Genomic DNA, 15,660 nt, shown 5'->3' with positions numbered 1-15,660 from the left:
TTTTTCTATCCTTGTACTACTCTGATTGGAAATTGTTTGCAAAGAACAAAGAACAACGCGAGGATCAGTGTCTCTCCAGAATCTGCTATATAGCGTTTTTTGTTATCTATGACCTTGTCTGCTTTTTCCTTCCTCTTTGTGACGTTGAGTAGAAGGTGGGCAGGGGTTCCTGAAGGGAAGCAGACTTGTTGACACTTATTTAATAATGCTTGGTGGCAATTCTCTCCCCTGCAATCAAGCGTTTGGGAGAAAGTATGTCATCGATCTGTTTGTTTGTCTGTCTGTTTGTTAGTTAGTAACAATATACTAGGCATAAATACATTTGAATACACACACAGAATGTTTCACAAAAAACACAGACTGAAATACAGACACAAATTCCCTGTCCTCCAGCCTCTCCTGTTCCCTGTTCTTATTTTCTTTGTCTTTTTTTGTGGCAGTTTTGGATTTTGTGATTATTAAGAACTTTTCTGACCTCAGGGTTACTCCCAGTTTTACTTTATTAGCTTGTATCTCGTGTGTCTTGTCCCAAATTTTACTTCCTGTATGTTATTTCCCTGTGACAGTCCTCCTCCTGATTGCACATGTATTCACTTACAGGCGTGTCTGTCTTTGGTTTTATATGTGGCGTCTGTTGTATTCTTCAGTAACCTCACTTGTGTGCTGCCTGCCTGTTTCTTGGATTCAGTTTGCAATTTTTTTCCAGCATTTGGATTTTGTTTGGACTCTGCATATTTGGATTTTCCAACTTCCAAAATAAAGGTGCGTTTTCTGCGTATTAACATCTCCCTGTTCAGCATCTGGGTCCTGTCATTCCATACAATATGACACGTCCTGACCTTTTATGCCTTTGATCTCACTGTGGAAAGCATTTTTATCTCTTGGACCTATGCTCAGCTTCTTCTTTTTCTTTTTCTTTTTTTAAGCTTAGAGTTAACTTCATTCAGGCTATCGTTCCATTTCTTAAAAACACATCATGACACTGCCCAGATTCCATTAGACAGGGAAAAAACAATTTCACTTCCTCACCGAAAAGAAAACTTTATTCACCTCAATGACTCTATCCATTGCTGCCGATTTTGTCTCGAAGAACACCGCGCTTTAATAGACCCCTGACGTGGAGCTACTACTGCGTAAATACGTTATATAACTGCACAGCACGAGTTGCATGTTTTTAGAGTTTTTCACCACAAGAGGACGATAAAGACCATGCATAAAATAGCAAGAATCGCTCTATAAAGAGTCATAAATATGCACCAGAGACGTACAACGAAACCAAGATCAAGGGAAAAAATATTTTAATATTATTAATATTTTAATTACAAAACAAAAAATCAAAACAAAACGACAATAAAGACATATGAAGAGAGAGAGAGATATATGGAAGCTAAAATAGAATAATTTGTAAAAAAAAATCTCTAATTTGCCTTTTAATAGTGCAGCCCATTAAATAAATAAATTAATTAATTAATTAAAAAAAATAAAAACTTCATCCATCCATTGGTTCCCGCTTATCCTTTTCAGGGGGGTCGCTGAAGCCTATCCCAGCTGTCATAGGGCGAGAGGCAGGGTCCACCCTGGACAGGTCGCCAGTCTGTCGCAGGGCTAAATAAAAACTTTTTAAAATTAATTTTAATTAATTAATTTTTTAAGAGGAAACTCTTAAAGCTAACTCTGGATAGAAGTCCTGAACAAATGCTAGTATTTAATGCGTGCACATTTCTTATTCAAAGCTGCAAAATGTGACAGGAAATGTGGCAAACCAAAAGATAACCAGATACTGCAAACCTGTCTGATTAAAAGAGATAAATAATTACCTTAACTTTAAGGAACTTTAAAAAGAGTAACATTCTATGAAACTGGAAAACACGAATAGCAATATGCATTTTAAAACGTTAATGACAAACTGTTTGGGCCTTTAAGCAAAAACTAACGGCTGTTTTCTAAAGGTGTGAAAATGTGTGTAATCATATGCTGTGCTGTTCTTGAATTATTTTTGGGTGTCTAGATGGTAAGCTCAGAGTTTAAACTGATAAAGATCTCACCCAAGGACGTACAGGAAACGACATCTGCACTTCTGCTTCAGTACTACTCATTATCAGACTGCAGCATTAAGACTGTTATTTATCTCTCCACATCTAAAGCTATCGTCGCATCAACAACAGAGGGGGGGAAAAACGAGCCTTGACGCGTAATTCCTGACTCTACTTGGTTGGATTAGCCATCACTGAGATATCACTATGTCAGGTGAATATATTTTAACATTAATCCCGAATTTGGGATATTTGCAGTATAAACAATTTTTTGTGTTATAATGTGTAATGGTAAGTCTGTATGCATTGCTTTAAGAATTTAAATTCAAATGCTGTAATACGGCAAATACTTGTTTTTTTCTCTTTCCATATTTGATCTAGATAATATTTTATTTGAGAACACTGTGCTCGAAAAATTGTTTGTAAAAGTGTAAGAAATAAATGCACTGCTGCGATATCTTTGAAGTTCACCTTAATAAACCTTTTATATTTTCTTTGATCTGCAAACATGCATCTGCTGATTGAGACAATGTAAAAAATATTATTATAAAATGATGCTAATCATATAAAATACCCATTAATTAAAATGTCCATGTAAGACAAAATGCTAAAATAAAGAAAAAGACCATAATGAAAGGTTAGTGGTTTAAGGTTTATAGGTTTATGGTGGTATTTGTGCTTTTAGCTTAATGTGATCTGGATTAAAATCAGCTACAATGGCGAACTAAAGTTTAAACTCTGTTCACATTCCCACAATTGGAGTACTTGTAATAACCAGCAGGTGGCTCAATAATCTCCGTTATTACTTGACTTAAACCTAATACAACAGAGCCGAACTGATTACTATTGTTTTTTTGTTTTTTTGTTTTTTTAGAAATAGAAAAAAAACCTCCTTTCAAAAAAACTGACGTGACAGCAACAGTGGTCTTCAACTTACATTGCAACTTTTCTCACCAGTTTTGTTGTTGTTGTTTTTAAATTAAAATGCTTGATAATGTGTGATAATATAACCTAATTTGGATGGTTAATTTTTGTAGTATGTGTGTAAATAATAATAACAAAAAATAAGACTACTACTACTACTAATAAAACAATTATAATAACTGTCTTTACAGAACAGACCACACTGTACAGTTACGAGGACTATGAAAATGGTTTGGGCGACTACGCTCCTACCAATTTCAGTGATGTACAGGTCTTCAGCCAAGTGTTTCTATCCACTCTCTATAGTTTGGTTTTTGCCTTGGGCTTCATAGGTAGGTGTGTCTTCTACTATGGGAATGACAGTTGTGTTTACACATTGGAGGGAAAGTGTCAAAGGTATACAATTCTCGACTCTTTTTTTCTGCCAAAGGTAACGGACTAGTGGTGTATGTCGTGGTGAAGTACCGCAATCAGAGCAACCTGACAGACATCTGCCTCTTCAACCTGGCTCTCTCTGACCTCCTCTTCGTCTTCACGCTGCCGTTCTACTCTCACTATGCCAGGGTCGGCCAGTGGACTTTTGGAGACTTCATGTGCCGTTTGTTGTCCGGCTCTCACCAGACTGGCTTCTTCAGCAGCATCTTCTTCATGGTTGTCATGACGCTGGACCGTTATATAATCATCGTGCACGCTCACAGGGTGGCACGTTATCGTACAATGAGGGCAGCCATCATTCTGACCGTGCTCGTTTGGACGCTGAGCTTGTTTGTATCTCTGCCGGATTTTATCTTCACACAGGAAACAAAGGACGAGTCTGAGAAGTTTGGATGTAACTATCCCGAGGAGAAGAAAGTCTGGAAGCATTACAACCTGTTCACCACAAATGTGCTGGGTCTCGTGATTCCCATGCTGGTGATGGTAGGTTGCTACTCCAGGATCATCCCCAGGCTGGTAAACATGAGGACCGCAAAGAAGCACCGCATTGTCAAGCTGATCATCTGCATAGTGGTTGCATTCTTCTTGCTCTGGGCTCCATATAACATTTCCCGTTTCTTGAAGTTTCTTCAGGAAAAAGGAAAAATCCTACGTGATCCCATCTGGTACAAAAATGTAAGGCTGTCAGTGGTAGTAACTGAGGCGTTTGCTTACACTCACTGCTGTCTGAATCCCATCATATATGCATTTGTGGGACAGAAGTTTATGAGAAGGGCCTTGAAGCTGCTGAAAAATTTTGTGCCTGGCATCAGGAATCTTCCAGACAGCTCATTCAGGAGAAGCTCAGTTATTTCCAAGTCCTCTGAAGTCACCTCCACTTATATCATGTAGAAGGTGTAGGGAGGATTGTTTGACATGAATGTATCGCCCTGTTATTACTGCAGACCATATCTTATTCATGTTTCAGTGATTTGTTTTGTTAATTTGGTCACTCCCACTTGCCACATAGCAGTTTTCTTCACCTGTGTCTCACCATGTTGAATTTTCAGTATTGTTTTGACTGTAAGATTTCAGATTTAAAGGCTCATTACTTCTGAAATGATTGTAACCTGCTAGCACTGCTGTCTGCTTTACAGATTCTCAAGTCCTTTCTAAACTATGGAATGAGGTTTTTTTTGCTGGTGGTGTAAAATGAAACTATTTTCTTCATGCATGTTTTTATTCAACAGCTATGTAGGATAAACATATCGAAAAAGAAAACAAGGCATAATGGAACATTTTATACTTGTGTGCATAAAGCGTTTTATTCAAATGTATGCAAATACAGTGCTAGGTGTTAAAAGTACATTTTCACGTGTCTTCTGACATAATATTGGGTATTTGACAAATGATAAGGAACAACCTTTCCAGTGTGTATTTTTGTGTCAATTTTGTATACGCATGTACAGTATGCTGTATAGAGTTTTATATATTAGATTTTCTTTTTTTGCTTCAGTGATTATTGCAGGTATTTCAAAGGTTATACTAAATATATATATTATCTTACTTTATTTTACACATTTGTTATGCTTTTTTTGGCTGCTGTTGTTTTTGATTCCTTGGCTTTGCAATTTCTTTACCAGTAAAAGTGATTATATTCTGCAATACTCATCTCTCATCCTGATTTTACATGGTAGTTTCCTTAAGACAGTCACTGATATGTAACTTCTGTCGGTGCTGTGCTTTTGGAAACCGAATTTCCCAGAGGAACCCACCCGAGGGATTAATAAAGTTTTATCTTATCTCTTATCTCTGATATTGCATATTTTGAGTATAATAGTGTGTATTGAGCATGATCTCCTATATTTCCCTTTGTAACTGTAAAGAAAAAATCCTTACATGAAAAGTCATGAAAAAAGAGATTATTAAAAAAAGACAAGATATGACGTGAGACAGTTCCTAATTTATTTATTTGATACTTAACTGTTTTCCACCATAGAACATTAGTGTTGTCTGTTATAGGGGACCATTAGTGGAAGACCAACTAGTATAACAAAGATTTCATCAGCTGTGAGTTATTTTCAACTGAAGTTGAAGTAAAGGTGAGCTGTGTAATTCCTCATGAGCTGAATGCTTTTTGCAGATGTTATATGAGAAATATATTTGGCAAACAGTCTATTTTTGTAAAATCAAAGTAAGTAAGTTGCAGGTTAAGCAGAAACACCCTAAAAACACAATTCAATATTTTGAAAAGCATTAAAACTCAATATGTAATTCAAATACAAAGAAAAATTACAAACATCTAAAAATGTAGGTTATTTACTTACTTTGGGTGTTTGCGTGTTGTTGATTTTTTTAATGATATTTTTAAATTATACATCAGCAAGAGCAACAGAAACAGAAAAATGTAATGCAACCTGGGTGCAAAATGACTGCTAACTATGTATATTATTGACATTCTTTGAAAAAAAAGAGTTCAGAAATAATCTTTTCTTCCATGTAAGAGTAAAATAATTTGGGGATTTTGTATTTACATGCACAGTATGTTTTTGAAACATTCAGAAAATATGAATAACAACTATTGTTAAACTCAGCAAAGGTTGTCACTGCACCCCCAAACGCGAGTTTAAACACAAAGAAAAACTTAAGGTGAAGAAGCAGCAAACGTGCAGGAAAATGATGTATGGGTTGTATGGTACTTGAAAGAAAATCTACATTTACTTACTTTTTTCTCCAGTTGTGTTTTTAAGACAAACATTACGTGATAAATTACTTGTCTGGTCTGCACCATGTGAACTTTGTCTTTAGGAAATCAAATCATTGTAATGTAACAGCATAGGTCAGAAACGATGAGATCGCCTGCAGTGGCTGTTAAACACAGAGATACAACCAGATTTAGCAATCTGAGGCACTGAGGCAGTGCCATAACTGGTCAGTGAGCTGCTAACCAGGATGTCACACACTTATTTCCTGTTGATTCATGTACCGGTAACCCCCCCCCCCCCCCCTCTCCCCCCACCCCTCAGACAGCCATCTCAGAAAATGACCATGTGGTTTGATTATGCGTCACTGAAATTCTACCAAAGAATTCAAACTTTTGAAATGTGCACCACTTTTCTAATTTTCCACCACAAGAGGTGGCAGTAGACCACACATACGTGTTTTCCAAGAATCAATCATCTCTCATAGAGTAAGTGGGTTGTGCAGCAATAAGTATATAGAAACAGGTATGTGGGGTCTATGTCATGGAGATGCACCACAATGACAACAAGAAGAGAAAATGATGACGAGAAAAGGAAGACATCAAGATAGAGATAGAAACACCAGTTTTTGTAACATTGCGTTTGACTCTGAATAGAAGTCTTTGAACAATTACTAATATCAGTCGAGCACATTTCTTAATCAAAGCTGCAACTTGTGATGTGAAATGTAACAAAGCAAAGACCAAAATATTAATTGCAGAAGTTATCACTCGCCCTTTCAGCTGTGAGGGAAATTATGCTGTTAAAATTAAAGATGTATTCATATTGAAAATTATTTGAAAAATAGTGCATTTTCTAAATAAGTTTAAGTAGAAGGAAAACTAAACATGGTGTAAACCTACATGCAAAAATCATGAAGGGTTTTAATTGTTTTTTTAAAAGCCAGCATTCAGTTTTAGAGGTGTGAAGGGGTGTAACCACATGCCATTCTGCTCTTTGAATTATTTTTGGCATTCTTGATGTCTAGCAGACATCTAGACAAGATAAAGATCTTACTTACAGGACATACAGGAAGCAACATCTGCTCTTCTGTTTTTTTTTACTGCTCATTATCAGACTGCTAACTATTTGGGTGTTAGTTCATCTCTGCAGAATAAAGGCATCACATCATTAAGAACGAAAAACAAAAAGGGGGGAGCCTTGAAGTGCCATTCCTGACTCTACCTGGCTGGAAGAGCCATCATTGAGATATCACTATGCAAGGTGAATACATTTAATAAGTAATCCATTGGTATCCAAATTGGTAATTTTGCAGTGTAATATTTTAATATTTTCTTTTAAATATATCCATGTTATTATGGTTAATGTCTAAGGCTGTGCGCATTCCTGTAGAGATCTAAAACCAATAATACTGTAAAATATTATCTTTTTATTTCTATTTGATAGTTCTATTTCTATATTCTTCGAAAAGTCTTCACAAAAGTGTACAAAATATGTGTATAACCACAATGTCTGTGAAGGTGACCTTTTGCTGTCATCTACAAACAGGTCTGTTGAGTTAGACAATATAATAAAAAATAATATTTTAAAATTATGTTGATAATCTTAAATAATCTCATTACATGGATATTTTTGTAAAAATGATTATAACATAAAGAAATGGACGAAATGAAATAATAATTTTCAGTGCCCCAGGGTTCTAATAGTACACATTTAGACCGGGCTTATTGGCTTTTAGCCTCATATCACCTGTTTTTATTGTAACTGATTTGGTTTAAATCATAGACAGTATAAAGGAAGTTTAAATATCGTTTTTCATAAAGCAGAAGCATCCGGTGAAAAGTGACGAACGGTGGCTTGACAGACGTACCTGTAACTACCAGCAGGTGGCAAAATAATCCTTATTATCAACTGACTTTGAGGGTCTAAACATACATAACAAAGGAAAATCATTTTCACAAACAGTAATCAGCACCAGTAACTTTTGAACTTTTTCCTGTGTTTCAATGAAAACGATTGAAACTTCATTATTAACATTTAATGCCGTGAGCACTCAAAGTGTTTGAATGCAGCGTTGTAGACAGGTGCTATATCCATTGTACATTAATATTCATGGTCTGTGTTGAAATACTACTATACTACAGCTACTACTACTAATAACAGCTCTGTCTCTCTCTCTCTCTCTCCAGACGAGAATGCCACAGAAAATGACACATACAGTTATACGAGTTACTATGATGAAGGTGTCACACAAGATTATGCTCCTATCAACTTAACTGATATTCAAGATTTCAGTCAAGTGTTTCTTGCCACTCTCTATAGTTTGGTTTTCATCCTGGGCTTCATAGGTAGGTGTGTCCTGTTGTATGTTGGCTGTGAGAACACGTCCTCACTTTCTGGGGACAGAGATAGATTTCGTAAGCTGTTGACTTTAAGGGATTCAGGGGAAAGAGTCTTGTATGTAGGTGTGTAACAGTGATGTAAGAAACACAAAAACAGACATCCTTATTTTACATGCAACAGTGTGACAGATACACTTATCGTGCCTTTTCTCACAAAGGTAACGGACTAGTGGTGTGTGTCCTGGTGAAGCATCGCAATCAGTGCAACCTGACAGACATCTGCCTCTTCAACCTGGCTCTCTCTGACCTCCTCTTCGTCTTCATGCTGCCTTTCTTCTCTCACTATGTCAGGGTTGGTCAGTGGACTTTTGGAGACTTCATGTGCCGTTTGTTGTCCGGGTCTCACCAGATTGGCTTCTTCAGCAGCATCTTCTTCATGGTTGTCATGACGCTGGACCGCTACATGATCATCGTGCACGCTCACAGGGTTGCACGTTTTCGCACAAAGAGGGCAGCCATCATTCTAACCGTGCTCGTTTGGATGCTGAGCTTGTTTGTCTCTCTGCCGGATTTTATCTCCACACGGGAAATAAAGGAAGAGCCTCAGAAGACTGGATGTAACTATCACAACAAAGTCTGGGAGCGTTACAACCTGTTCACCACAAATGTGCTGGGTCTCGTGATTCCTTTGCTGGTGATGGTTGGTTGCTACTCCAGGATCATCCCCACACTGATGAGCATGAGGACAGCAAAGAGGCACCGCATCGTCAAGTTGATCATCTGTATAGTTGTTGCGTTTTTCTTGCTCTGGACTCCATATAACATTTCTCGTTTCTTGAAGTTTCTTCAGGAAAAGGGGAAAATCCCACGTAATGACACCATGGACAAAAATATAAGGCTGTCAGTGGCAGTAACTGAGAGCTTAGCTTACACTCACTGCTGTCTGAACCCCATCATTTATGCTTTTGTGGGAGAGAAGTTTATGAGACGAGCCTTGCAGCTGCTGAAAAAGTTGGTGCCTGGTTACAGCAGAGATTTGTCAGACAGCTCATTCAGGAGGAGCTCAGTTATGTCCAGGGGCTCTGAAATCACCTCCACTTTTAAACTGTAGAAGGTGGAGGGCAGTTGTAACTTGTTTAACATGTAGTTTTCACGTGTTATTACTGCAGAGCATATCTTGCTATTGTTTTTTTGTTCATTTGACCACTCGTATTTGACACATACTGCAGTGTTTTTCACTACAGAGTTTGTGTTCACACCTTTAGATCCTATGATTACAAGAGAATACTTCATTTTTTATCATAACATTTCAGATGCAAAGGCTCAAAACTTATCTCCAGTGTTTTTGAGACTATGTAATGCTCGTCCTTCTTCTGCTCAGGCTCAGTGAAACTTGCTGGTGCATTTAACTGAACCTGCTGTTTGCAGCATCCTGTAACAACAAGCTGACACAAACATGCAAAAACAGCATACTGCAACACAAACAAACCAAAGATGGCAATACAGAATGTTCTAGTCTTAGATGAAATAGAAATCATTCAACCAAATGTATACCAATACGGAGCATTTTCCATATTCACATGTCATCATTGATAATTGAATCTTATAAAATGATGTGGAGCAAACGTTCCAGTATTGGCAACATTGTATATATGTACAGAATAGAGCTTTACATGCTGGATACATTGTCCTTATTGCTTCAGTGACTTTTACTGTTGTGCCAGACCTTCTTTGAATGAAACCGGTGCATTTTCTTACTTTAATTTACATATTTCTATCTTCAGCCCCATTCTGATGTTTCACTTTTTGCACTTTTTTTGTTTGTTACATCATTTTATGGTTCTTTGCATTTGTAATGACTGAGTCGAGTCAGACACTCCTTTATCTCTTTTGCTGATTTTATATGATAGTTTTCTTAAGACAATAAATGATAATGCAAATCTTCAGCTTACTTCAAATTAAAGTCATAAAGTAGTTTGTCATATTGGAGGAGTCCATTGTTCATTTTGAGAAGCTCTCTTAATTCTCTCTGCTATGGAAATGACAAATTCTGTACACAGTCAGAAAAAAGGATCTGTTAAAAAAGAAGTTCTGTGAGATAGTCCCAAACTAATTCATTAGATAGGTTACTCTTCACCATCACTATAATTTTTCTCGCCCGTGGAAGAGTCCAACTGAACCGTCATCTGAAATCTCGGGCTTTCAATTGAGGCCGCATGTAATGTCTTTTCAAAATGACATGAGTTGCAGCTTCCACATTATGTCAACAGAGAAGGATACGTGATTTTTTTTGTTGTTGCTAAAAATCTAATTGATATCTTAACTTAACTTAACTTTTCCTTTTAGCAGCACTTCAGAAATTCAGTAATTTTACTCCTTTCCAAAACCAAAATCAGATTTGTTGCCCTTTGTAGTGGACAGCAGAAATAACTTTGGCATATTTTCAACCTATAATCATGTTACAGGAAGTGAAAGTACGGATTTTCCTTACTATTGTGGAAGGAGAGTCAGATTAGAGCTGTCAAGACATTAGGTGGACATTAGAGTACAAAGGTGAAAGCTCAAAAGAGCACATACAGAGATTGTACCATGTATTGCTCTGACTTTTTTAGGCATTACAATTTCTAGAAGGGGAAATAAAAGCATTTTAAGTTGAATTCAAACACACATCAATTTAAGGTTTGATTTCTTTCTTCAGTTACTCTGTTGATTTATTCAGTTAATTATATTTGCTAAAAGTGCATTAAACTGTACCGTTTCTGTGTTTACCAGTTCAGTTTAAATTATACTGAAACTGGGTTGAAATCATTTTGTTGTTGGTGCTCATCTCTGAAGGCAGCATTAAAACTGAAATGAACGGAAAATATTCTTCAGCATATTGCTGTTGTCATATTACTGATGACTCAGATAACCTCTGAAAGGATTCAAATGAACTGGTTAGCCAATTCGGTAAGTCAAGACATGTTATTCAAGATTCACCAGCAGCCAACAGGCCCAGGGTTCTCCAGCATCTCCAGGCCCAGGACTCTCCAGCAGATACCAGGCCCGCCACCAGGCCGCGGTCAGGCTCCAATAGCCCGAGACCAGGCTTCCTTATTAGCCTGCAGGCGGAACAGAACGAAATCTTCAGTAGTACCATAGCCAGTTTTTGCTTAAACGATACCAACTATGGCTGGTAAAAGTGCCTACTAAATGGTAAATGGACTGATTATTACACAGTGCTTTTCTACTTTCCCAGAACACTCAAAGTGCTTAACATTCTTAACATGCCACATTCATCCATTTACACAAGCACTTTCTTCTGTGCTGTGTAAGTGCTTTCTACCTAACACTTGCACACATTCATACTCTGATGGATGCATGTTAGAGTAATTTAGGATTAATATCTTGTCCAGGGATATCTGGCATCCACACTGCCAAGGATTGAACCACCAACCTTCCAATCAGCAGATGACTTGGTCTACCTCCTTAGATGTCAGGAGAGCTTTCTAATACCTCTAAACAACAGAAGTTGCTATTGGATATGATGGAACAGATTAAAGAACTGCAAAAACTAAATGAAGAAAAGGATAAAAAAAAATAGCCCTCTTGGTTCCCAAGTGGATGATCTAGAGCAGTATACCTGTATGAATGGCTTAATAGTAAGTGGACTGGAGACCAAACACAGAACGTATGCTAGAGCTGTAGTGGCACAGGAAGTCACTGAGCCTACTGAAGCTGACGTCGACTCTTTGGAGCAACAAACTGTCAATTTCTTCAATGGCAAGTGAATAACTATTAATAGTAAAGACACTGAGGTTTGCCATTCTCTGCCTTCAAAAAGTAATAGAGTAAAACCATCTATAATAATAGGCTTTGTGAATAGAAAATCAAACAGGACACTGTGAGCTGTGAGGAACCAGTGTCTACATAAACGAGCATCTGACAAAGAAAAATGCAGACATAGCATGACAAGCAGGAATACTAAGAAGACTAAAAACGGTGCAATCAACATCTACATCAAACTTAAAGGAACCCCAGAAGAACAAAAAGTTGTGGTCATTAAATTAGTTTCAGATCTGGATAAATATTAGAAATGAACTATGACAGGTTAAATAAAAAATATAATTCTCCATTAGGAATTCTTAACAACCAGCTATACATAAGAATCATATAACATGACAAAATATGATGATAACAACTTTTCTTAGTAAAGTGAGAACCAACCTTCCCTATAAATAATCATTGTATATACATGATTTGGGACTAAAACCCTTTTAGTATACTGATCACAGACTATGAGTCTTGGAAAATGATATAGACCCTGAAAATAATTTCTACACCCATAAAGATGATCAACAATGTGAACGTTATACTAATGAGCAGTTTAATGATGTAATAAGCTAGTGTGTGGAACACCTGTACAGATGAAGTTAAGAAAAGTCCATCAATGCAAAAATTCACACCAATTTTGCTTTTCTAAGATCAGCTCTATAAATTCTCTCTTGTTCACGTATTACTTTTATCTGTTTATTTAATCACTTTTTTTAGTGTTATTTCAGGTATTCAGGTTATTTTAGTTATAACATTGTGTGTAATATAGTATAGTATGAAAATATCTTAGCTGACAGAAAAAGAAAGGGAGGGGGAAGTAATAATACAAGGACAGTCCAGGGCAAGGTTTGTGAAACATGGAAAACCCTGCCCACGCGCAGTGTTGAAAGCGCTACGTGGGTGTGTTGGTGAGTGTATAAAGTGCACAGGGTGAGTATGACTGTGTGAAAACTAGGGTGCTATTAAAACTTGTAAAACTTGCAGGGGCAACATCAGAACGAGTGTCCAAGTGTCCATACGTTGCGGTTGCTGTGCTTCGTCATCTAGCTAGCGCTGCAAAAGAGGAGCGAGCATAAAGGGGATAATGTTTTTTAAAATAGCAGTTAATTTCAAATGCAGCACTTTTATCAGCTCAACAAACATCACCAAACACACAAACTGCAGTTTATCTCACAGTGTGTTGCTAGCCTAAGGTCCAGCTGCTGTATTTCACAGGGAGACAAAAGAAAGACACCTAACGTCACTAATTGATGAAGAAAGATTAAAAAAAGACAGGACAGGGAAGGAGAGGAAGAAGAGAGGTTATATAGGGACTGCTCAGTCTTGTTTGTGAACTAGAAATTTAAAGATTACATTAAAGATCAGATATTGGGTAAGGCTTCCCTCTACAATGTGGGCAACAGAAATTCTTTTTAATTTTCTTCTTTTTCTTTGCTCATTTTCTGATTCAAACTGAGTGCATTCATTAAAATTTAGTTTTAAACAGAAGTAAAGTTTGTGATCTCAATATTATTTTATTATTACATTAATATAGAACAAGGTTCAGGTAGCATTGCACAAAAACAGCTGGCAGAAACATCATCCAGAGAGCAACTTTTTACTTTCTTCATTTCAGTGACTGTACTTTTTCACTACTTCAACTTCTACTGGAGTATTTTTCAACACTAGTGTCTGTACTTCTACCCAAGTAGAGAATGTCTGTACTTTCCCACCTCTGGGCAGATGTGACACAACCACCCAACTGCTGCAAGGTAGAGCCCCCTCATCGCCAAAAGCCTCAGTGTCTAACTTGCAGTTTATATCTCTATCACTAAGTCTTTATCTCCTTTGCTATCACTAACTCTATCTCTGTCCCTATCTTATCTACGTCTCTATCACAAACAGTATCTCTATTTTTATCTTCATTTCTGTTGTTATCTATATCTGCCATCAGTGAGGTTTACAGAAGAAACAAAACAATTGAGTGGCAGCTCTCTGGGTGAAAAATGTGCTTTTGATGCCAGAGGCAAGCTATCATCATCAATATGAACCAGCAGCTTGTTGAATCTATGCCATGTTGTATTGAAGTAGTTCTGAAAGCAAAACTCAGTCCAGTGATAACAAGGTGTCTTTACTAAAGTGTCCTGAGATATACAGCGGTAATGTATAACAATGGAATCAAGAAGATGAAGGAACAAATAAAGAAAGAAATGATAATAATAATAAGCATTGTGACGCGCTAAAAACTAGCAGTCATCTTGTGAAGGTGTGAATTTGGGTCACCAAAAGCTGTCTTGCACTTTGAAGTATTATCTAGCTGTCTAGATTTTAAGCAGACTCCTGATAAAGATCTCACTTGAGGACGTACAGGAAGTGAAATCTGCTTTTCTACTGTGCTCCTCATTATAAGACTGCTGACTTTAAGACAGTTAGTTTATCTCTGAACATCTAAAGGGATCACATCAATAAAAAAATCAAAAAAAGAGTTCCTGACTTGACGTGTTTGGAAGATACAACACTGAGATATCACCATGTCAGGTGAATACATTTTAATAGTAATGCAGAATTTAGTATATTTAAAGTGTAATATCTTTCAGAGTTCTTAAAAATATTTTTTTAATAATGTGTAACGTTCACAGCTGTACGAGTTGCCGCAGGGATTCAAAACCAAATGCTATAATTGAAATTATATCACAATTAGTTCATGATTGCTATTTCTAAATTTAGTCTACACGTTTGTTTTTTATTTTAGTCTACTGTGTTTGAAGATAATTTTTGAAATTATTCAAAAGATATGGATTGCCACAATGTCTTGTGGTTGACCTTTATATCTACAATCATCTCACCCACAAACATGTATTTTTTTAAGGTAGACAATAGAGTTGTACAATGATAATTATGTTAAATAATATCACTATGACCAAAACATACTAGCGTGAAAAATAATCATTAACAAACAGGCCAAATTGAATAGTAACGTTTATTACGCCTGCTGAAATGAGCAGGTTTATGATTGCACAAGCTGACGCTGGGTTTATGGGTTTAAAGCCTTTTATGACCTTTCTTCAGAATAGTTACAGGTTTAAATCATAGCCAAGGAGACTTAAATCCTGCTTTAATACAGGAGCGTCACATTATGGATTGATGTGAAGTGGTGAGAACTTTCCTAAGCAGGGAGTACCTGTGACAACCAAAAGGTGGCAATCAATTATCAACTGGCTGGGGGCCAAAAGCCCAATGCAGCAGAGCTGAATGGAGTAGCATTTGTGGTGCTCATGGTTAAGGAAATTTCCCTTTTCAAACAGCAACATGTCGGCAAGAATACTACCGCTACTACTTTAACTAGCACGTTCTTCTTCTGTCCCAATAAAAACGGATGAAGCAGCAATACTATTTAATTTTCTATTCACCTTCCTCAGGAGACAAAAAGCAAAAATTTATATATATATATAT

At 36.9% G+C, this 15,660-nt stretch overlaps 3 protein-coding genes across 3 annotated transcripts in view; all 3 read left to right on the top strand.

The window, feature by feature from the left end:
• The first annotated feature begins 297 nt into the window (after positions 1-297).
• On the top strand, positions 298-5,540 carry LOC102295364 (C-C chemokine receptor type 3). Its single transcript, XM_005949593.3, has 4 exons — positions 298-762; positions 2,145-2,247; positions 3,149-3,289; positions 3,388-5,540. The coding sequence occupies exons 2-4, from the start codon at positions 2,241-2,243 to the stop codon at positions 4,281-4,283; spliced, it is 1,044 nt and encodes a 347-aa protein (XP_005949655.1). The 5' UTR covers positions 298-762; positions 2,145-2,240; the 3' UTR covers positions 4,284-5,540.
• A 991-nt stretch (positions 5,541-6,531) lies between these two features.
• Positions 6,532-12,604, top strand: LOC102295054 (C-C chemokine receptor type 2). Its single transcript, XM_005949592.3, has 3 exons — positions 6,532-7,336; positions 8,263-8,421; positions 8,634-12,604. The coding sequence occupies exons 1-3, from the start codon at positions 7,330-7,332 to the stop codon at positions 9,524-9,526; spliced, it is 1,059 nt and encodes a 352-aa protein (XP_005949654.1). The 5' UTR covers positions 6,532-7,329; the 3' UTR covers positions 9,527-12,604.
• Positions 12,605-14,713: 2,109 nt separating this feature from the next.
• Positions 14,714-15,660, top strand: part of LOC102299373 (C-C chemokine receptor type 1-like) — a 6,406-nt gene continuing 5,459 nt past the window's right edge. The window contains exon 1 of the mRNA XM_042215219.1: positions 14,714-14,745. Coding sequence (XP_042071153.1) covers positions 14,739-14,745 — 7 coding nt within the window. The 5' untranslated portion in view covers positions 14,714-14,738. The remainder of the gene's footprint in view (positions 14,746-15,660) is intronic.

The sequence above is a fragment of the Haplochromis burtoni genome, unplaced genomic scaffold (genome assembly GCF_018398535.1).
Source record: "Haplochromis burtoni strain Fernald_Lab_line unplaced genomic scaffold, NCSU_Asbu1 Contig_683, whole genome shotgun sequence".
In the NCBI taxonomy this organism is placed as follows: Eukaryota; Metazoa; Chordata; class Actinopteri; order Cichliformes; family Cichlidae; genus Haplochromis; species Haplochromis burtoni.
The sequence above is the reverse complement of the archived record's forward strand: the minus strand, read 5'-3'. Positions and strand labels throughout refer to the sequence as shown.

Bases quoted from the DNA above. Each gene is read 5' to 3' on its own strand.
- LOC102295364 (XM_005949593.3), top strand. The intron at 3,290-3,387 runs GTAGGTGTGTCT...TTTCTGCCAAAG, and splicing joins TTTTGCCTTGGGCTTCATAG to GTAACGGACTAGTGGTGTAT.
- LOC102295054 (XM_005949592.3), top strand. The intron at 8,422-8,633 runs GTAGGTGTGTCC...TTTCTCACAAAG, and splicing joins TTTCATCCTGGGCTTCATAG to GTAACGGACTAGTGGTGTGT.